The sequence below is a fragment of the Gouania willdenowi genome, chromosome 12 (genome assembly GCF_900634775.1).
Source record: "Gouania willdenowi chromosome 12, fGouWil2.1, whole genome shotgun sequence".
Taxonomy (NCBI): Eukaryota; Metazoa; Chordata; class Actinopteri; order Blenniiformes; family Gobiesocidae; genus Gouania; species Gouania willdenowi.
The window spans coordinates 14,875,874-14,896,287 of NC_041055.1; the positions used below are offsets into that span (position 1 = coordinate 14,875,874).

General features: G+C 37.2%; 1 protein-coding gene across 1 annotated transcript in view; it reads left to right on the plus strand.

The window, feature by feature from the left end:
- The window catches only part of lpar1 (lysophosphatidic acid receptor 1), a 55,178-nt gene that overhangs the window by 22,195 nt on the left and 12,569 nt on the right, over positions 1–20,414 (plus strand). Inside the window, exon 2 of the mRNA XM_028462782.1 lies at positions 6,922–7,675. Within this exon, the coding sequence (XP_028318583.1) occupies positions 6,937–7,675 (739 nt within the window). The 5' untranslated portion in view covers positions 6,922–6,936. The remainder of the gene's footprint in view (positions 1–6,921; positions 7,676–20,414) is intronic.

A 20,414-nucleotide genomic window follows, 5' to 3' on the forward strand; every position in this document is an offset into this window, starting at 1 on the left:
CATCTGTCAGGGACTGAGATTATTACGCAAACACACATGTTTCTTTGAGCATTGTTTTTGTGTGCATGTGTGTGTGATTATGTGCAAGAAAGTAGGTGGATCCTGTTTCTGCCTATTTTCTCAGTGTGCTTTTTTTTTTTTTATTATAAAGCATAAACACGTTGTAAACTACCAGATAGGTAGGTATTATTGTAAGATTTATACAGTCAGACAGAGCTCAACCCAGGAAATCACACATGCAATGAAAAACACCAGCTTTGTTTAATGCACATTTAGTTTTAAACTAGTTTAAACTAGCTTGTTTGCTTTTTAAGGCTGTTCTGTTTCCTTTACGTGAAACATTTCGAGTGCTCACATGTAGCTACGTTTAAAATTTCCTTCTAACAAATCCAATCAAAACCCAAAAGGGTATGTAGGTTTTTCCATGTTTGAAGCCCCAGTGCACACGTCTCCCAAAGCGCTGCTTTTTATTATGCAAGACAAAGACAAGCATTTTCCTGACGTAGAGATTAACTCGTTCCTGACTGAGGGATAAGAAAAGCTTAAAAAAGTGAACATAGAGGCCATTCTTTTCTTTTTCTTTACAGGAAATCCACAAGAATTAGTAGCATGAAATGCCATAACAAGCTATGTGTTGAAAGACACAATCGTTCTCATATGTATACACGCACAACAAGCGTGTTTATCTCAGAAAGTCACAAGTGGAGTTGTTTCTTTTGGATTTTAAAGTTGTAGGTAGTAGTGTCCCGACTCAATATTGATATCGGATATCAGTCTGATATCAGCCAGAAAACGAATATCGGATTTTATTGGACTGCATCTAAAATCTCCAATATACTATATAATATATTTTATTTATTCATTTGTAGAATACTGTAGATATTATGTGGAAGGTTCAAATGTATGTAACCAATTGGTTAATAATAAATGGGTCAGTTTTTTTTTTCATACCTACTGTTGCTGACTATTGTTCTTTGTTTGAGTAACATTACTTGATCAAGCCTTTTTCTAACATTCCACACTACAAAATAAGCAATAAACGTATGTATGATTTGTGCTGATATGGTATCGGATCGAAATCGGCTAATACTCAAGGCTGCAATATTGGTATCGTATCGGAAGTGAAAAAGTTGTATGGGGACATCCTTAGTTGTAGGTATACTAAATCAATAGGCCTATACAGTGAGTGGTGCGCAGGTGCACATGCACAGCCAAAATAACTAATGAGTATAATGTTGTAACGCGGATTTGTGCAAATACGTTTTGGTAGAGGGTTTAGATTGGAGTCGGCTCCTTACTGGGAGCTGATTTGTTTTAGTTTTTTAGCCACACATTGTTAGCGAATACATGCTATAGTCACAGCAGCACCATGAGAGCAAGAAAAATCTGAAAAGAGTTATTCAAACTGCACAGTGGAGGTGAGGGAAATAAGTAGAAGAAAACAGTGCCAAGTTTGGACATATTTTAATATCATGGACAGTTCCAGAGCAGTAATTAGACTGAGCTAAGGGTGTGCAATCTGACAATATTAGATCGTGAAGGATTGCTAAATCATGGTGATCGTAGAACCATCTTTCACAATTTAACCCTTGCGGTGCCTTGTCTGTGTCATACAGTATGTCTGTGGTCCATACACAGCACATCCAATGGGTTTTTTTCTCTGCCAAATCACACCATTTGCTAGTCAGGCTCATGTCAGCACTAAAGACACACACCGAAGTATTATTAAGTGCTAAAACTGAACTATCACTCCCTCCTGGTGCACTGACACACAGAGTTAGTTGTGCTGCTTTGTCTGTGTTAGTGGCTGTCTGTCAGAGGTTCAGTGCAGATGTCTGTCTGTCTGTCCTCTGTTTAAACTTCATCAGTCCTGAGTGTTGGAAACACTGAGAGATGTATGAGGAAACACTGTATGTATTTCTCCGCAGCAGCAGAGCGATGAGGCTCTGGACTGCACTGGGCTGTTTACACACTTTCTTAAAGGGACAGGGTCCTGAATATGGTTTAGTAACACTACAGAATTTAATCACACATTTCAGCCTTAATGAAGGAAAAAGTCAAAAGTGGCACAAAATGTTGATATTGTGCTGCTCGTGATTAATAAAAGGGTCTTTGTGGCATGTTTCTCCATGACCCACTAAAGATGTAACGATTAATCGTAAGGCAGTTAAAAATCGATTCATAGGTATCACGGTTGATATCGATTTTCTGAAAATTGAATCACAGTACTTTTTTTAACCAGCAGCTATCCACAAGTGTAGGCGGCGGGCGGAGTCTGCTACTACTTGCTTTCTGGCCGCCTTCTACTCTTAAATATGTTAATAAATGATTCATTACCCCTTTAGCACCGAAAGAATATCTGTAATATTACTTGAATATCTGTAAAAGTCACGTTTTTCTATTAGCTCTGTCTGCTAGCATAGCTTCTCTTCTTCACTGCAAGATATCTGCATGCCAACCGACCACTGGGTTACCAGCGCCCTCTGCTGGTTCAAACAAATATGACGTAAATCATTGCAATCACGGTTTTTTTTTTTTTTTTTTAAAGTCCAATTGTTAAGGCACAAAATACATTTTCAGTTGCACTTTTAAAAAGAAAAATAACTATTATGCAGATTTGCATTGTTTATTATCGAACCAGAATTTAAATTAATAGGCTTCATTTTCATTTGTATTATTCCTTTATTTATTTCATTCAAGATTTATTTTTAGTTAAATTGCATTGTTTTGAATAGTTTATCAAGGGATTCTTTTGACAATGAAAAATAAAAGGAAAATAGTACAGTATTTTCTAGTTTTTTTCCCCAAAAAAAAAATTTTTCTACAGTCCCATTTTGTAAAATAAATCGTAAGAGAATCGTATCGTGAACCCAGTATCGTGAATCGAATCGTATCGGGAGTTGAGTGAATCGTTACATCCCTATGACCCACTATTATTTTCCTTGTAAAATTATATTGAAAAAAATAAAAATAAATGGAGTTTATATCGCCTCTCACATTTTTGAGGAAAACTATAGAGATATGAATATCAGTCCATTTCACCCAGGCCTAATGTAACCAAAGCAGTAACATTGTTTCTTGTAACTGATGTTATTGTTCAAACTGTGGGACATTAGGGGTTCAAAACACTGTATAAAGTAGGATGAATGTGTTGCCTCAAAAACAAATGGAAATGACTAGACTGATATGCTGCTTTGTTATGTAGCAAGTGTCGCTAATGCTAATGCTACACCACTTATTTAAACAAAGTAAAATGACTGTGTGACGAAAATAACATGTTAGCCTTTTTGTTTGATTTTAGTTGTTCTTGGAACCAGTTTGAGACATTGCTTAGATTTTCTTTTTTTTTTAAATGTTTGAAAATTACCCTGACTTTAATAATCTTTTATTCCTTTTTTTCCATTTAGGGATATTATTTTATGTAAGTTAATTGGTTTGTTTTATTGGTAAATAACTTAAAAATAGTCTAAATGATCTGAATGAAAAAAATCCTGATAAAACAGATTGTGATTTTACAAAGACAAAAATTGTGATATAATTTTTTTTTTCTATATCGCCCACCCCTAGACTGAGCCATTTAAAATTGTCATATCACACAGGTTCCACTAACAAGCTGCACCTATGAGAGTAGTCCATCCATCAGTGATATCACCTGGAATTTTTGTACTGGATAACTTAAAATTGTAGGTACAAAAAATGTGCAATTAACTTGGACAGCGAAAGCGTAGGTTCTTATTAGGGAACTGAAATTCATATAAATAATAATAAGGTGCCAAGACTAGTGCAGTGTATGAGCCATTGTTTTTAGGCTGTCTTCATTTACTGAATAATCCCCATTAAGAATTACTTTGAAATGGATGAATATAGTCAGAAGGATAGCGACAATGATGCTGGGATGATATTCTGTCGGATGACTAAATTTCATTTGGTTTTCAGAACATTTGTTTTAAAGAACGTACATTTAGTTGCAATATATCTCTTCATTTTTGATTGAAATTAAAATAAAATGTCACATTATCCAAGCATTCCTCTTTTCTGTTCATCCTGTGTGGTTGTTGCACAAAACAGGTATTTAAAAAAAATCTGAGAACCAAAACAACAACCTTAGGTGGTCCCCTGAGCGCCCGTCCAGACAAAATAAGTTATGTGAACCCCAAAACTAATGATAGGATTAATAATATTAGATCTAATATAGACCTAAATAGCTTAATTGCTGACAGCTGCATTTTGCTCATTTAACGTGGAGAGGTGAGAGCACAGAAGCACAAAATGACATTTGAAGAAGATAAATTGGAGGCAGATGGACTTCTCTCTCTGCTGCACAAACATTCAATAATGTAGAAAACTAAATGAACCAATAAAAATGCTGTTTAATAAACTTTAAAACCTAATGTTATTTTCCCCCATAGTCTAATGTGTCTGCTCCTTTAGTTCCTTCTGAGCTCCTGCAGCACTTTGTCACACACTCTCAGATGGGAACGTTGTTCCATCACTGCGTAAATTGACGCTCCTGCCATCAACGCCACATGAGAGTTTGACGGTCAAAATATGTAGAGAAAGACACAGGAGCTTCTTTGAACGGTGCTTCCGGAGCGACATTCGCGGAGCCACACTGGACTCCAGCTGCATTTCTCTCCCTCACACACTACATGTTTTTTTCAGTGACTGTTAATATTGACATTTGTTTTATTTAAATTATTTACTTATACTAGAAAGGTTAACTGGGGTCTTTTTTTTCCATCTCCTCTGTGTTTTGTGTTAACAGTCACTGCAGCTCATCTCTCTGCCTGTGGGTCATACTATTTTCCGGTGCTAAAACAATCATCGCAAATGTTTCCAGATTTGATGAATTGCATTGCGCCCACTGTAAGAATTTATTTGCATTTCCGCCATTTTCGTTCTGCCTACTTTATATATTCGCTAAATGGATTGTGGGTGCATTGTGACATGCTGAATATGCGCAGTCCTGATTCCCTGGGGTTTGTACCCCTCATTAGAGCATGGAGTGACGTTTGCACATGTTTTAATACCCCTAAACCTTTAGTGAATCCACCCTTGAGTGGTCAGTTGGCAGCTCGGTATGTGTGAATTCCAAAATTGTGTGTGGGTGTTTAGCTAAGAATTCCTTGAGGTCAGACTGACATTAATTGTCATCTTTGTGGGTTTTTCATTTTACTGCATAGTTGGGCCTCTTTTAATTTTTTTTGTCATCATTTTCAGAACACCGCAAACTCAGCAATAATTGTTCCTTAAAACAGTTAAAGATGAATCTCTGAACAATTAATTGCATGCTTCACCCCACACACTTTTAGGTTAAAAAGGCAAATGGAGAAACATGGTCGGTGTTATTTTAACAGTAATGTTATGCTAATTGCTTATTGGTCAAGAAAGCAAGATTGGCTATGTACTTTTATTCACTTTATTTTCTGTCTTTTATTTAAATCAAATTTGTTTCCCATCATATTTTGTTTTATGTTGGTCACTATAATTGACACCATATCTATCTATAAAATCAAGGAACGTCTGTGTGCGTGTGTGTGTGTGGAGCGAATATCTCCCCTTTGTCAACGACTTCAAAACACCCCGAGTGTGTGCACCTGTTATTTCGGAGTAATTTTTTAGCAAAACGTTCCAAACGTTAATTTTAAGATCACGGCCCTCACATAAATGAGCGCGGTATTCCGGTTCCGGGTTCATGACATCACTGTGTCGCAGTGGTCAGACACTGGTGAGTTATTTACCGACAAGTTTCCCATTGTTTAAACCATATAACTGTCTGTGTAATTGCTCAATAACGCGCTGTTTCACTATTGTCGGTATTAAACTCAACCCATTCAATCCTCCATCTGGAAAACTACAGATTCTCGGTGGTGCCGCGCATGTAGGTTAAGCTCTGACCACTCGATTCGAAGGTAAACAATGATTTTTGTTTTTAAAAAAAGACAGCCGTATTGTAGATAATACTTTAATTTACTTACTCACTCATCTATTTTGGAGCTTTACATTTTGTTTTGCGCAGTTTTGTTGTTTTTATGATTGGCGCTACAATGCCTATGAAGTTTTGTTATCAGCATCTCGGGATTTTATATTTATTTTTTCTCATTTTTTGTGTTTTTGTTGCTGTTTTGTTTTGTGTGTTTTTCGAGACATTTTGTGTATTTTTGCTTTTGTTTTGGGTGTTTTTGGATTTTAAAAATTGGTTGAAAGCAGAGAGTGTATGTACCTATACATCCATGACAATAATGTTATTATTATTATTATTATTATTATTATTATTATTATTATTATTATTATTATTATAATTCTGTTGTTTTCTATATTTTTTAGTTATTTCTTGTATATTTGTAGTTGTATTTGCATATTTTATCTGAGCTATTTCATTCACAAAATTAAATCAAGGGCTGCATGCGGCCAACAAGCCACCAGTTGCCCATGTTTGGAGTACTGTATGTTGTATGAGATATGTTTGATATCAGCTTAATTGATTGGAAGGCTATGGTTGGCCTGTACTACAAAGCTGAGTTTTCCCTTATCGCACTAACTTCTGGGATTCATTCCATGTGTGCTCTACCGTGGTAAATCACGATGGTAATTACAATGAATGTCGGCTAACCTGGTTGGACCAGATATTCATCTGATAGACTGATCTACAGTCAGCTGATGAACCCTGTGTCAGATGGTCTCTGTATCTGCCGACGGATAAAGTCATTCATTCATTTCTGACATGATAATATAGGCAATATAAAATCCAAATAAAGTAAAAGTTTTGCAAGGATTTTCTCCAGCTTTTCTTTAAGTGAAAGGGCTGGGACACAAATGTTTCAAGAAATCACAAACAAATCAACATTTACTTACAAATGGTAACATTATCCTCTTTCCCCAGAAATGCCTTTGACAGTGTGCTGTATTTACTTCTTTCAGTAAACACCATTACAAATGGAGGAGGATCAGTGCTACTACAATGAGACCATCGCCTTCTTCTACAACCGCAGTGGCAAGTACCTTGCGACTGACTGGAACACCGTCAGCAGGCTGGTCATGGGCCTTGGCATCACTGTGTGCATCTTCATCATGCTCGCTAACCTCCTGGTGATGATTGCCATCTACGTAAACAGGAGATTCCACTTTCCCATCTATTACCTAATGGCAAACCTGGCAGCTGCTGACTTCTTTGCTGGACTGGCCTACTTTTACTTGATGTTTAACACCGGGCCAAACACAAGGCGTCTGACAGTTTCGACGTGGTTGCTTAGGCAAGGCCTGATCGACACCAGTTTGACAGCATCTGTGGCCAACCTGCTTGCCATCGCCATAGAACGCCACATTACTGTGTTTCGCATGCAACTGCACACTCGTATGAGCAATCGCCGGGTTGTGGTAGTCATTGTCATAATATGGACCATGTCAATAGTCATGGGGGCTATTCCGAGCGTAGGTTGGAACTGCATTTGTAGTATTAGGTCTTGCTCCAACATGGCACCACTTTATAGCAACTCCTATTTGATCTTCTGGGCAGTGTTTAACCTGGTGACTTTTGTTGTCATGGTAACACTGTATGCCCATATTTTTGTGTATGTGCGGCAAAGGACCATGAGGATGTCACGACACAGCTCTGGACCACGGCGGAACCGAGACACGATGATGTCCCTGCTAAAGACAGTGGCGATTGTGCTAGGTAAGATAAAAAAAAAAAATGAAATGTTTTAAAACGTTAAATGCATCTTTTACAGCCACTTTCTCTAGATCAGTATGGAGAGTGTGCAAAATGAAAGATCACAATTAAAAGACAGTGTCTACAAGACTTTCTTGAATCTTGTTACACCTCATTTGGGTGCATTTAAGCATGAAAAACTTAAGAAGAAACAAAAACATCTGGAATTGGGATTTGGCTGCCCCAATATTGTATGCCAATTGCAAAAATACTTTTTTTTTTTTTACAAAAGTCCTAGCTGACAGGGCCATTAAAGTAACAGGTCAAGCATCTTTTCATTTTTGATAATTGAAGATTAAATCGTAGCTTTATAATAATAATCTGTTTGCTCTGGCCTCAACACATCACCTTGATGTTCTGGGTTTTTAGTTCAGCAATCTATAGAGATAGGTTTATTGCTCCATCAGTATGTTCTGATTAATGTAGCAGTTACTTTGTGTCAATATTTGGTTGATTATCTTCAACATGTCCTTGAATAGAGTTGATAAAGACTGTGATACAACAGTTTGTTTCGAGAAAGTGATTTGATTGGACAACAGGCTTTTCAAGAGTGCTGATATAGAGCAACAACAGCACCACGACTTCTTACGGATCATATCACTCCACTGTACAGCTAATCTAAATACTGTTAATTACCGTTACATTTTGGGCTACACACCGCAGTACACTGTCACAACATTTACACTGCAGGTCTTAATGCACAATTTGGATTTTTTTCAAAATCTCAGATTTTTTTTGTGTGTGTGGTCATTAATATTACATATTAAATGTGTCTTCAATCAGTTTGAGCAGAATGCGACCATGAAGTGAGGCACATTTGCAGGGGAGGTCCTAAGCAGTGACGTGCCGTCAGGGTAGGCAAGGTAGGCAGTGCCTACCCAAGGGTGAAATGATATTTTGAATATTTGTTTTAATTATAATATAATTATAAATTATTTATTTTTACAATTTTTAATAGCCTACAGTACCTATAAGTTTGAAAGTGTCAGCATTTTGTGCGCTTCATAGCCCGAATTACTAAACAGCGCTATTTCCTGGAACAGCTGCACAGTCTCACTCCACTGTAAGGCAGAGGGAGGCCACGCCCCCTCCCAAAGGCACGTTGCTCCTCTGCCTCAGTTCCCATTGCGTGTTTTTACGTGTTTGCACATGCAGTCAGGTCCCCAAGATGACAACCATTTAGGTCCAAAGGCAGTGTAGAGAGCTGCCTTTGGACGTAACCGCGCTATGCTAAATGCTATATGTAAGTTCACAGTACATTAGTGAACTAATGCCATGTGGTCGCTGCTGCTACGTTCTCTAGCTAGTGGGCGAGATAACACTACAGGCAGGATGACAGCGCCAGAGATGATAGCGAAACTTTTTTTTGAGGAAAAACAACAGCTTTTAAAAGATGGGAGACCAACACCTGAGTTACCAGAGCTTCAGCAAAGGTAAGGTCAGAAAATTGTTGGCACTTTCTACAGTGAATTATACAAAAGGAAGGATTGGCTTTGTGGATGCTCCTCACTGAGGCTGTTCTGAGTTGTTGTTGGTGTGATTTTCTCCGTGTTTCTGTGTTTCCAACACAAACAATGGATGCGCTGCCGTTTCATGAGATATATCTTGTTGGGAGAGTATGGAGGCTATATTAAATAATTGTTTATGTTTCTTTAATGGTGTTTTACGATGCTGATTTTGTTAGATGGCTAAATACTTGTTCATGTGGATCTTGTTGGGTTTTTTTCTTTCTTATTATGAATTTTATATTTTGATAAGCGCATTGAGATGACTGTTGAAAATTGCTTTATACAAATAAAATTGATTTGAATTGAATTAACACTTGACAGCAGAAACATATCAAATTGTCATTGGTGGTCTCGATTTGCAACGTGCCTACCCAACCCTAGTGGTCACGGCACGTCACTGGTCCTAAGGTAACCCATAACCCCACGGTGTTTACGGAAGTAAATTTGGAGGCATCCAGTGTAGAGCTGTGTGTTGCACCGATACATTTTCTATCCAACAGAAGTCAGCACTTCATAACATTAAGGAGACTGAAAAAGAAGAGGCAGGTTTATCGCTCTAGCTGTTTGCTGTGATGCTGCTACACCTGTACAGCAGAGTGTTTGGATGCGGAGTCGTAGTCAACAATGGTGGGATAGGGATGTCAGCGGCTTTAATGATGCAGAGTTCATTAAAATCTGAATTGTGTTGTTCAGACTGTTTTTAACAGATCAGACACAGGTCACATATAGGCAATAAGATCGGATTTGGGTCACATTTGCCTGCAGTGTGAATGTAGCGTGTGTGCTCTCTTTTTTTTTGGGCAAAGCCAAATATTTAAATAAACAACAAATTATAATATCTTGTCACTTATTACTGTTAACTAATAAAGTGTGCTTTGATAACTGCTGTATAAAAGCAGTATTTCACTCGAGGTCGTGCTGCTGTGATGAAATATCCGTACTGGTGTGATTATCTATGACCGAACCACAGCGGTGCTGATATTTCATCACAACAGCACTCCCTCTCGCGTGATATTGCTTAATCATCTCAGCATTTACAACATGAAAAATGTGTCTATTATGTGAATTGAGCCCAAACTCACTGCAGTCATACTACGTCTGGTAAGCTATTTCTGTAGTCAAATATTAGCTTTTGATTTTAACCTAGTGTTGCAGCAGCGCCAACAGCTTCTTTAACGTACACCATTTCACCTACACCTACAGTCATGTTTATACAGTGTGAGAGTCTGACTGCCTAACCCGGTTTTTGAACAACAATTTCTTCATCCCCGATGTTACTGTTTCTGTCAGTTATCAGTGTAAAAAATTAAATTAAAAATAGACCTCTTCAAATCTCACTCGATTTACTAACGGTTTCATCAATAAGTAAGATGTTTATTAGCATTTTAAAGGGTTCCATCAATTGTTGTTGCACCAAAGAACATTGGCAACTTTCATATAGTGGTCACCTTAATGACACAGATTGTTTAAGAACTTACCTGTAGAATGCAGGCAAAAATTATGATGAAGAAATACAATATGTGGTGGTGTTAAACTACTTTCTTTGCCTAAATATTTTTAGCTAATGCAGCAGTATGTTAGAAAGTTTAGCATTTGCATTGATAAAGTAAAATGAAATAAAATAAGGATGCTATATAATGACTCAGAATTAGGTATTCACAAAAGGAATTTCTCAAAAGTGGATAAATTAAATCATGCTTGCTCAGAAGAGTTTCCAGTCTGTCTGAGTTTCGTAAAAGGTGTATTCTGAAGACAAACCTTGTTTATTGTGTAAAACATGCTGCGTGTGTATGTAATGTTAGTGTTAAGCTGAGATATTCTTTGTCGAGTGTCCAATAAACACAGGTCTTAGCTACTCTACTCTAGGACGTTTGCAGAGCGAATCCACTTCAATAAGTGCCGAGTAAGATATTGTGAACTGTGGGAAAGAGCTTCTTAGTGCCTAGAAGCAGGATGTGTTGGTCCTAGACAAAACATACCAAAGGATTGTGTGCGATTTGTCTCCTATGTGCTGTGTTATCTCATCCTGTTGCCTTTACTCCACACTTAATTTAAAGCGTTTGACTGCAAAAAGTGTGGCTCAGCACATAGCTTGTGTAAAACTGATGAGCATCCATTTATGCATCTTTTTTCTTTTCTTATTAAATTTAGGAGATGTTTGGTAATCAGTAGATCATTTAACATGTGTGATTATTTGTTTTTGTCACACCTAATGAAAAGGGTTAGGTTTTAATACATCCAGAGAGGCAAGGTCACTTTTTGTTGTATTTTATAATCTCTGTCAAGGAGATAATAATAATGATCAAGCTTTAATTGTCATTCAATAGAGAGCAAAAAAAAAACGTTTTGAAAGAATGACAAACTGAACTACATGATATGAATTTCACATTTAGATGTAATTGCAAAAATCACTATTCAAATTTAAAGTATACTTTAGGGTGAAAGTCTTTAGAACTTGTTGTTAATTTACTTACTTTACTTACTGAGCTGTCAGTTCTACTGACAAATGATGCAAAGTACACATTGCTAACACATAAGCACTGGCATACTCACATTAACTCTTACTGTCAATTTAAAAACCACAACAGACCCCGAAGGTAATCAAGTCACAATTAAAGAGCATGCAACTAAATTTAGGTTTAGTTGATATCCTCCCACTTTAAAGAAAGGACAAAATCAGGGGCGATTGACCCTGAACAATTTATGTTACAAATTTAACTAGTATAAAGTACTTTAGACAGTTTATAATATAGTCGGATGTACTCAACATTTTTTTCTCTGGTGTTCAGGGAAGCCCTTATGGTTCTTGCTCAGTGAATCGACTGAAACTAACTACAAATATCTGCTTTTCAAAAACAAAAACATAAATAAAATGACAGACCATTGAAGCGTTTACCACAATTACTATTCAGTCAGGATCCCTTTAATCAAAGTCTTTATTAACATGCAGTTTAGATTTGGTTAAGGTTCTGTATTGGGACCCCTCTGCCCTTCCAAGCAGCTGCGTAGAAAGACCGAAGCAAAGGGAGCCCCCCCTCCTTCTTTCATGAGCTACATCATGTAAGGCATAAGCAGAGAGAGCGGTCAGCAAGACCCCCTGGAATACAAGCACAGTTAGACGTTAGATAGCAACAGGAGACACTGTTTAATTAGACAGGAGGAGGAGCTGGGGTGGGAGTTGGATACATGATCAGCTGGATGATGAACTGAATCAGGGGATGGATGCTGTCAGTTGTTAACTGGGCTAGCTTGACTTCCGTGCCTGCCTGAACTAACGCGATTCTCAATTTTTAAAGCAATGAATGATCTGTTATTCTGAACTGAACCTGGTTCAGCCTGTGATTAGCTTATTACTTTGTTTTTGAACTACTTGTTCACTCTGCTATTAGCATGCTTATAAAAAAAAGCTGAACATTTGAGGTTTTTCGTGCCTGTTCCTGTTCATCTGAAAAAGATTTTTTGTGGCATATTCTAAACCACATTTTTATATGTTTATTATTTGTTTGAAGTCAGCTGCAGTGCAGACACTTCTGTTGTGGTTAACACTCGTTCTGGCATTATTCTGGAGTTGGAAAAACAGAAATATCACTTAATAAAGCTTAATGGAAATTTTTAAAGACATTGCAAAAACAATGACTTATTAAATAAGTCATTAAATAAAACAGAGTGCTATAGTAAAGCAGAACTAAGTAACTTGCACTTAGCACTCCTCTTAATGGTCCCTTTTGGTTATGTCACTGCTGTAAATAGTCTGCACCCCCCCACAGCTACATGCGCACCTTTGCTCTCCCAAGACGATTGCAACCGATCACTGAAAAATCCTAATACAACAGTGACACTAAGGGTGCTTTCACACATATAGTCCCATGTGACCATGAGAACAATATGAGGAAGAGAGACAAGTAAAACAAATGAATGATGTGGGGGGACTTTGGAAATGTGTGTGATGTGTTTGTTTGTGTGCTGACAAAATGGCTCTGAAAATGGATAGATAGATAGATAGATAGATAGATAGATAGATAGATAGATAGATAGATAGATAGATAGATAGATAGATAGATGGCTGATGGAGCGCTGGGTTGCAACTCGAGTGTATGTGCGTGCCTGTTGTCACGACAACAGCGTGTGTGATTGCTGTGTGTTGCTGCTGAGCTGTCACTCCTATCTGTCCTGAAATCTTTGGTGCGCTAAAGTTCGTTTCAATATTTGAACCGGTGCATTTTGTACATTAATGTCATGCACCAGGGCACCAGTTACAGTATGTGCTCCACTATTGATGATGAGTGATGGAGTTGCATTATTCTGAAGATTTGATTAGATTTCTACTTAATTATTGGAGTCACAACAATCCTAGGTAAGTGTTTTTTTAGTCAAGTTTTTTTTTTTTCAAAGTCTGGCATCCACCACTGTTTTAGTGAGGTCATTTAGGAGGACTGAGGACTGAAACTACATCCCGCCCTACATCCTCCTTTTAATCACTCATCTATTTTCACATTAAATTATGAAAACATAGTCATATATTTTGGTTTTAATTTCACATAGGTTAAAAATAAAAGCACTTGACCAACCTAGCTAATTTATAAGTAAAACTGTTATGCATTTCCATTCTTATATATAGGAACTTCATTTTATTTCAAGACATTTATATGACTATCTGTGTCTTTGTGTAAAGATGGGAAGATTTTAGCCTTTGACATTTGACTATGGAAAATTATCCATGTTCAGCTATTCCCAACCATCTCCTGACCATAATGACTGCTCCCTTGCTGCATGTTCTTCTCTCTATTATTTCACACCAGGATATTCACAATCGGCTTCAGACATAGAATGGAAAGACATTTATAGTCACACACTTGCATATGTCTAAACACAAGCATGTTTGTGCCTCCGGTATATTGGTTTCTCTTTATGTCGCATACATCTTTGTCTTTAAATAAACCATTGACTTACAGGTTAGTTCTGTTCATATAACAGTTGCGTATGTGCAAAACGTAACCCTGATATCACATACGTCATGTTATTTTAGATAAGGGCACAAGAACATCTGGAACTGTCATGGACAACTTGAAATGTAAAGACGTTGAGTTTTTGGTTAAGACCCATGGATTATCTGCGTATTGTTACAGCCTGTAATTCTTTCCATCTGGTTTTCGTTGTCTCTTCATATATGAAGTCTGTGTTTTATCTGCTGGTAGTTCATAGTGTAAAATCTAGATAAGCTTTCTCTCTTCTGCTTTCTCTTCCTTGGCCTGCAACTAGTACGTATTACTTCTCAGCCTGTGCAATATTTTTTTTCTCTAAAAGTTTCTCCCTTTTGTGCTTGCATGTAATTCAAACTCTGTGTAGAACTTGTAGCACATTTAGCTTATTTGATTATTTGGAGGTACAGTATGTTGAGTTGTATATGTTTTCTACTGTAACGATTCCAAACTGCAGTACTTTTGTTGATCTGTAGGGAGCAGAAATGATCAAGCGACACCAATAATGTGACGCAAAACAAGACAAATGGGCTTTTCAATAACCTTAAGAGAAAACCCTCAGCCTTTCTAATCAAACACTGAGTTAGATAGTACATTTCACTGAATAAACATTAAACCCTCAAATTTGGTCCACTGAATGGGTACCCTACCTGTTATGAACTTAAATTGAAAGCTCAATTAAAAGATCATTTATAATGCAAGAGGTATGTCAGCTAATTTTCTTTAAAAGCCCTTGTAGAGCAGCCAGGAGTAAAAAAACCTGGTCATCAGGAAAACACAGTGGCCGTTATATTACTAGCTGTTGTGGAGGCCCTATGTCCTACTAGGGGCGAAGAGGATAAGTAAAGTCAGTTATAATACTCAATTCAGATGCTTGTAGTGACACCAATTGCAATTGGGCTGCCGGTGACTATGCAATGCATACTTATGTTGTGGATTGTCCTCCTCCAAATTGTTCCAATATCCTCCCAGACTTGTCTTCTGTTAAGTCCACTCTCTCTCCTACTCACTCATGCCACACAGAGCAACCTCCATCACGTCGCATATGTACACAGTGCAGCCAACTGCCAGCTGTGGCTGCTCCAATGTGCACACAATAACAACTCCGGAGACGTCAAAGGTAGCTCCAACACACATTTTTGTGTTGTCCATAAAAAAATATATATAACCATCTCTAGTGTTGTTACTTGTAACGCATTACGGCTCCAACGTCACTTTTGACAGTAACTAGTACTATAATGCAATATATTTCTAAAGAAATAACGCCGTTACCGTTGCAATACGGTGTGTTTGTTCGTTACTTTGCTAGCTGCAGTGTACTTCCTGTTTACAGTGGCGCTACATATTTTTGCGGGATGCCGTGCCAAACACGGCAAAACAGTAGAAGAAGAAGCATTGTCAGCGTGTCTCTGTTTACATCACGTGTGCCAATCATGGCGAGTCAATGTGAAAGCAGGATGAGCTTCTCAGAGTGGAAATACGCGCATTATTTTTGTCTCCAAAGGTGCATCAGTGAAGCTAAGCTAACACTGCAACTGTATTTTAACGGACTGTGACTGTTATCCAGGGACAGATCAGCCAAACTATTGCACGGTATGTTGTTGTAAATAAGCAGCCTGTCACTGCTGCTGAGTCACTGCTAACAGCAGCTCATTAGCCTGATATGTTTAGCATTGTGTAGCTGAGAAAAATGCTGTGAATTTGTTTTTCCACATTTATTTTCATAACCATTTTCAACAGCAGAATGTGCACCTGGAATACACACAGCTTACTTTACATTAATGTGCTAAGGCTGAAAAATTACTGTTTTAATTTTGGAGCAGCTGTTTTGTGCTTTATATGCACATCATTTATGGTTGTTTTATAACAGTTGATCAACAGTGGATTATTATATTATTACAGCACTGATATGAAGCTGTATGGACACAATTGACCCAAAATAAATAATACATTCTTTAATTCTAAGTAATTCAAAAGTTACTTTTTCCAGTAATGCATTACTTTTTGGTGTAAGTAATCAAAATAGTAACTGAGTTACTTTGTTAATGAAGTAACTAGTTACTTTTTTCAGTAACTAGCACAACACTGACCATTTCCAAGAAAACGTAGAGAAAAATACGACAAAAATGTAAACAAAAGGGAAAATCAAAGCTATCTGGTAGGATCTAATGTAAACACTGCACCAGAAGCAACAACTTCACATCACACTTGTCCGAACACGGCTGCTGCCCATGGTTAGTAATTTATGGTATAAAACTGTTCAACAAAGTACTTCAAAATGTTTTATTTTTTTTTAATAAATGTCCACATGCCTTATTCATTGGTAATACATTAAGCACATTTGATGTATTACGTAATAAAAATAGTTTGAGTGCCTAAGACATTAATATTCAAAGAAGAAAGAACAGCTTTGCCTTCTTAGACTGCTGTTGAATGTGTGGATTTCTGTGTCAGGTGTTGGCAAAAAGAAGTCATGTGAGTGATTGAATTATCTTAAAGCTCAAGCTGATGTATTAGACCACACAGACAGTGAGAAGGGCTAAAACACGCATCCAACTCCATGGATATATGCAAACAGGTGCTATATGTTTTACTCTTGTTTCAAAAACATATTAAACTCAATGTCTCTAACTCTAAAGGAGGAGAAGAAAGCAGTGGTTATGAACTCTCAAACATTGCCCCCCCCGCAGACACACATTTTTTCAATTTTGCCAAACCGTTGTGTGTGTTAAAGAGCAGAACAAATTGACACAATCCAAAAATACAAAAGCACCAATCAGCAATCATTGTGGAAACATGCTTGGTATGCAGCTCACTGTGTCACAGGCCTTCTTTTTTCACGGTGTGAAGCACATGAAAAAAGATTGCTGTAGATATATAGCAGATTTTCTAATCGGTCACTAATGCACCATTTATCTGAATGGATCCTTCATGCCAAATTATTAAGAGCAATTCTTAATTATCTAATCAGTCCAGAGTGAACTGGCTAATACTTGATGCATTAACAACAAGCCAGTATTACTAAATGTGATCAAATGCATTTTAGTTATTACTTTCCTTCATGGAAGTTAAACCCTGTTAGTAGATAAATAGAGGAGAATATTTTAAAATCACATTGGTGTCATTACCATATGTCCAAAGACAGGATGACATTTAATGTGAAATAGGGATTAGCATGTTAGCACCGGGAACCTTGAACGTCAAATGATAATTTCGACAAAAACTGAACTGAAAATATTTGTACTAGGGATGTAACGATTCACTCAACTCCCGATACGATTCAATTCATGATACTGGGTTCACGATACGATTCTCTCAAAATGTATTTTACAAAATGAGACTGTAGACAAATGATGACTGAAAATTATTATATATATATATATATATATATATATATATAAATATACTATTTTCTTTCATCTTTCATTGTCAAAAGAAGAAGAAGAATAAAGAAATAGTACAAATGAAGAAGAAGCTTATTCATTTAAATTCTGGCTCTACAGTAAACTATGAAAAACTGCAAATGTTGCACTTTTCTTGTTTCTCCCTTTCTTCTCTGAGCTCCTCTTACCTTGGACTTCACATGTTCTTTCTTTGGTAAATGGACTGGTAAATGGACTTGATTTTATATAGCGCTTTATCACCACACTGAAGCAGTCTCAAAGCGCTTTACACATCAGCTCATTCACCCAATCACTCTCACATTCACACACCAGTGGGACAGGACTGCCATGCAAGGCGCTAGTCGACCACTGGGAGCAACTTAGGGTTCAGTGTCTTGCCCAAGGACACTTCGACACATAGTCAGGTACTGGGATCGAACCCCCAACCTCTCGATCAGAAGACGACCCTCTACCACCTGAGCCACCCTCTACCACCTGAGCCACGGTCGCCCTCTCACCTTTCATTTTGTCTTGGGGAAGCCAAAATGCTTCCACACTTCTAATTTAAAACACGGTGGTGCCTCCTGAATTTAACTGCCTCGCGATTAATCTTTACATCCCTAAATTGTACTTAAAGAAAAACATTCAGGTAGCTAACCGGCATTTAGTCTTTGCTGACATTGGTATAAAAATCAACCAGGAAAATGAACCAGTAAACACTGTACTGCAAAAAACCAAACCAAAAAATAAAGTAGAAAAAAGTGTTGGTTAGCGTTAGCAGTATCTGTATTTATCTATTTAAGTTTAGCCAGTGGGTTTTTAGGCCCACATTTACAGTATCTGTCTGTTTTTGCTTTGGGAGACTGTTAATGTTAGCTAGGATAGGCAGCAGCTAACTCTGTAAAGAATACATAAACAAATACAGAGACAAGTTTAGCTACCATGGTAAAACTAGCATCACATTTTATTTTGCTATTGTTTTTTAGAACAACTATTGGAGGATGCTAACATTAAATAAAAATCATAAGGCTGATTTAACTAAAATGATGCTCCTTCAACTATGTTGACATCAGGCCAGATCAGGGTTATTTTAGTGAAGTTGTACGTCATGTATTAGCTCAAAGAAGCTCAGGAATTAGCTAACGAGTAAATAGGCATGGAATTATTAAGATACCTGTTATATTGTATTTTCAAAATCACCAAAACAAAAACTGGTCGGTATTAGCATTCACCAAATATTTTAGCAGCAGTGAGCATATCATCCTTGTGTTTTTATATTCAATCTGTGAGGTGTAAAGGCACTATTATTAGCAAAGAGCTCACTGTGTGTTCATTCAAAAGCTTGTTTTTCTCTCATCCATTAGCTCACTGTGGCACGACTAATGTACCTAAACTGACCCAACTGTGAAACTTGGTCAAAATGGTCAGTGTGGGAAAACTAATGTAAAAAAAAAAAAAAAGAGAAAAAAGGAGAAAAGAGAAAATTAATTCTTCTTTAGACAATAGCCACTATCAGATTGAGTATTTTGTACATTTTGACGTTTTGTTCCTCAGATGGTGGAAGGATAACTTGAAAACAATGATAAAGAAAACAATAACACATAATGTAAAAACTATTTTCCAAAATCTGAAAAGGAACTGAAATGAAGGGAAAATCCAAGATGGGTGGGAAGCAGGAATTTTGACATATTTGAGTAAATGGAGTCAGATAATGAATAATGGAAATAAATGGGGTGTAAAGCATGGAAGAATGAGAGCAGTAAAGTATTATGATTTGAAAGATGTAGGAAAAACATGACAAGACGGCAGAAAAAAAACTTGATGGGGAAGTGTGAACTTCTGAACTTTAGTTTATTTTTGCATAAATATACAGTAAAAGCAAAGTTCATTGTTACTCTCTTACTGTTTGCAATAGCCACACTTGCATTTTACAATGATGTATTTTATGAATTGGATTACTCTTCACCATTAAAAGCAGAATAACACTATATATTTTATGTTAAAGAGACATTACATTCTAATATGCTCAGCAAACCAATACTAAATCAGAATCAGAAGAACTTTATTTATCTCAGGGGGGAAATTACTTACATTACAGCTGCTCAAGAAATATTACAAATAAAAGGAAGAAACAAAGGAAGAAAGAAAGAAAAGAAAAAACTTACATAATTAAGTGAATTAAGTGATTGAAGTTCATTAAATAAGGATTAAATACAAGTGCTTACAGTAGTAAAAACAATATAAGATAAATAATAATAATAATAATAATAATAATAATAATAATAATAATAATAATAATAATAATAATAATAATAATAATAATACAGATACAGGCAGAAATGATTTCCCGTGGCGTTCTGTGGAGCACCCTGGTGGGATCAGCCTGGTGCTGAAGGTGCTTCTGTGACTGACCAGCACATCATGGAGTGAGTGGGACTCATTGACCAAGATGGCCTTCACCTTGGACAGGGTCCTCCTCTCTGTCACCACTGTCAGGGAGTCCAGTTTTACCCCCACAACGTCACTGGCCTTGTTAACTTCTGCGACCCTTATGCTGCTTTCTCACCGAATGCATCTTCTGCGGCACCGGACGCATCTGCCGCACAAAACGTACCGCAGGGTCCGCGGGATGAAAAAATATCCCCATTCGCTACAGACGCATGTCTGAAGTGAAGAGCCGCCCACCAGCGACACATCCAACTTGGTGAGTTTCACTGCCTGCTGGAGCGAGGAGCTGCTCTCCTTTTTCACCTCTCATAAACATAAACCACCAGTGAAAAAAGCCAGCGTGATTAGCGGCTAATGCTATCCTAGCTCAGTGCTGACTTTCAAA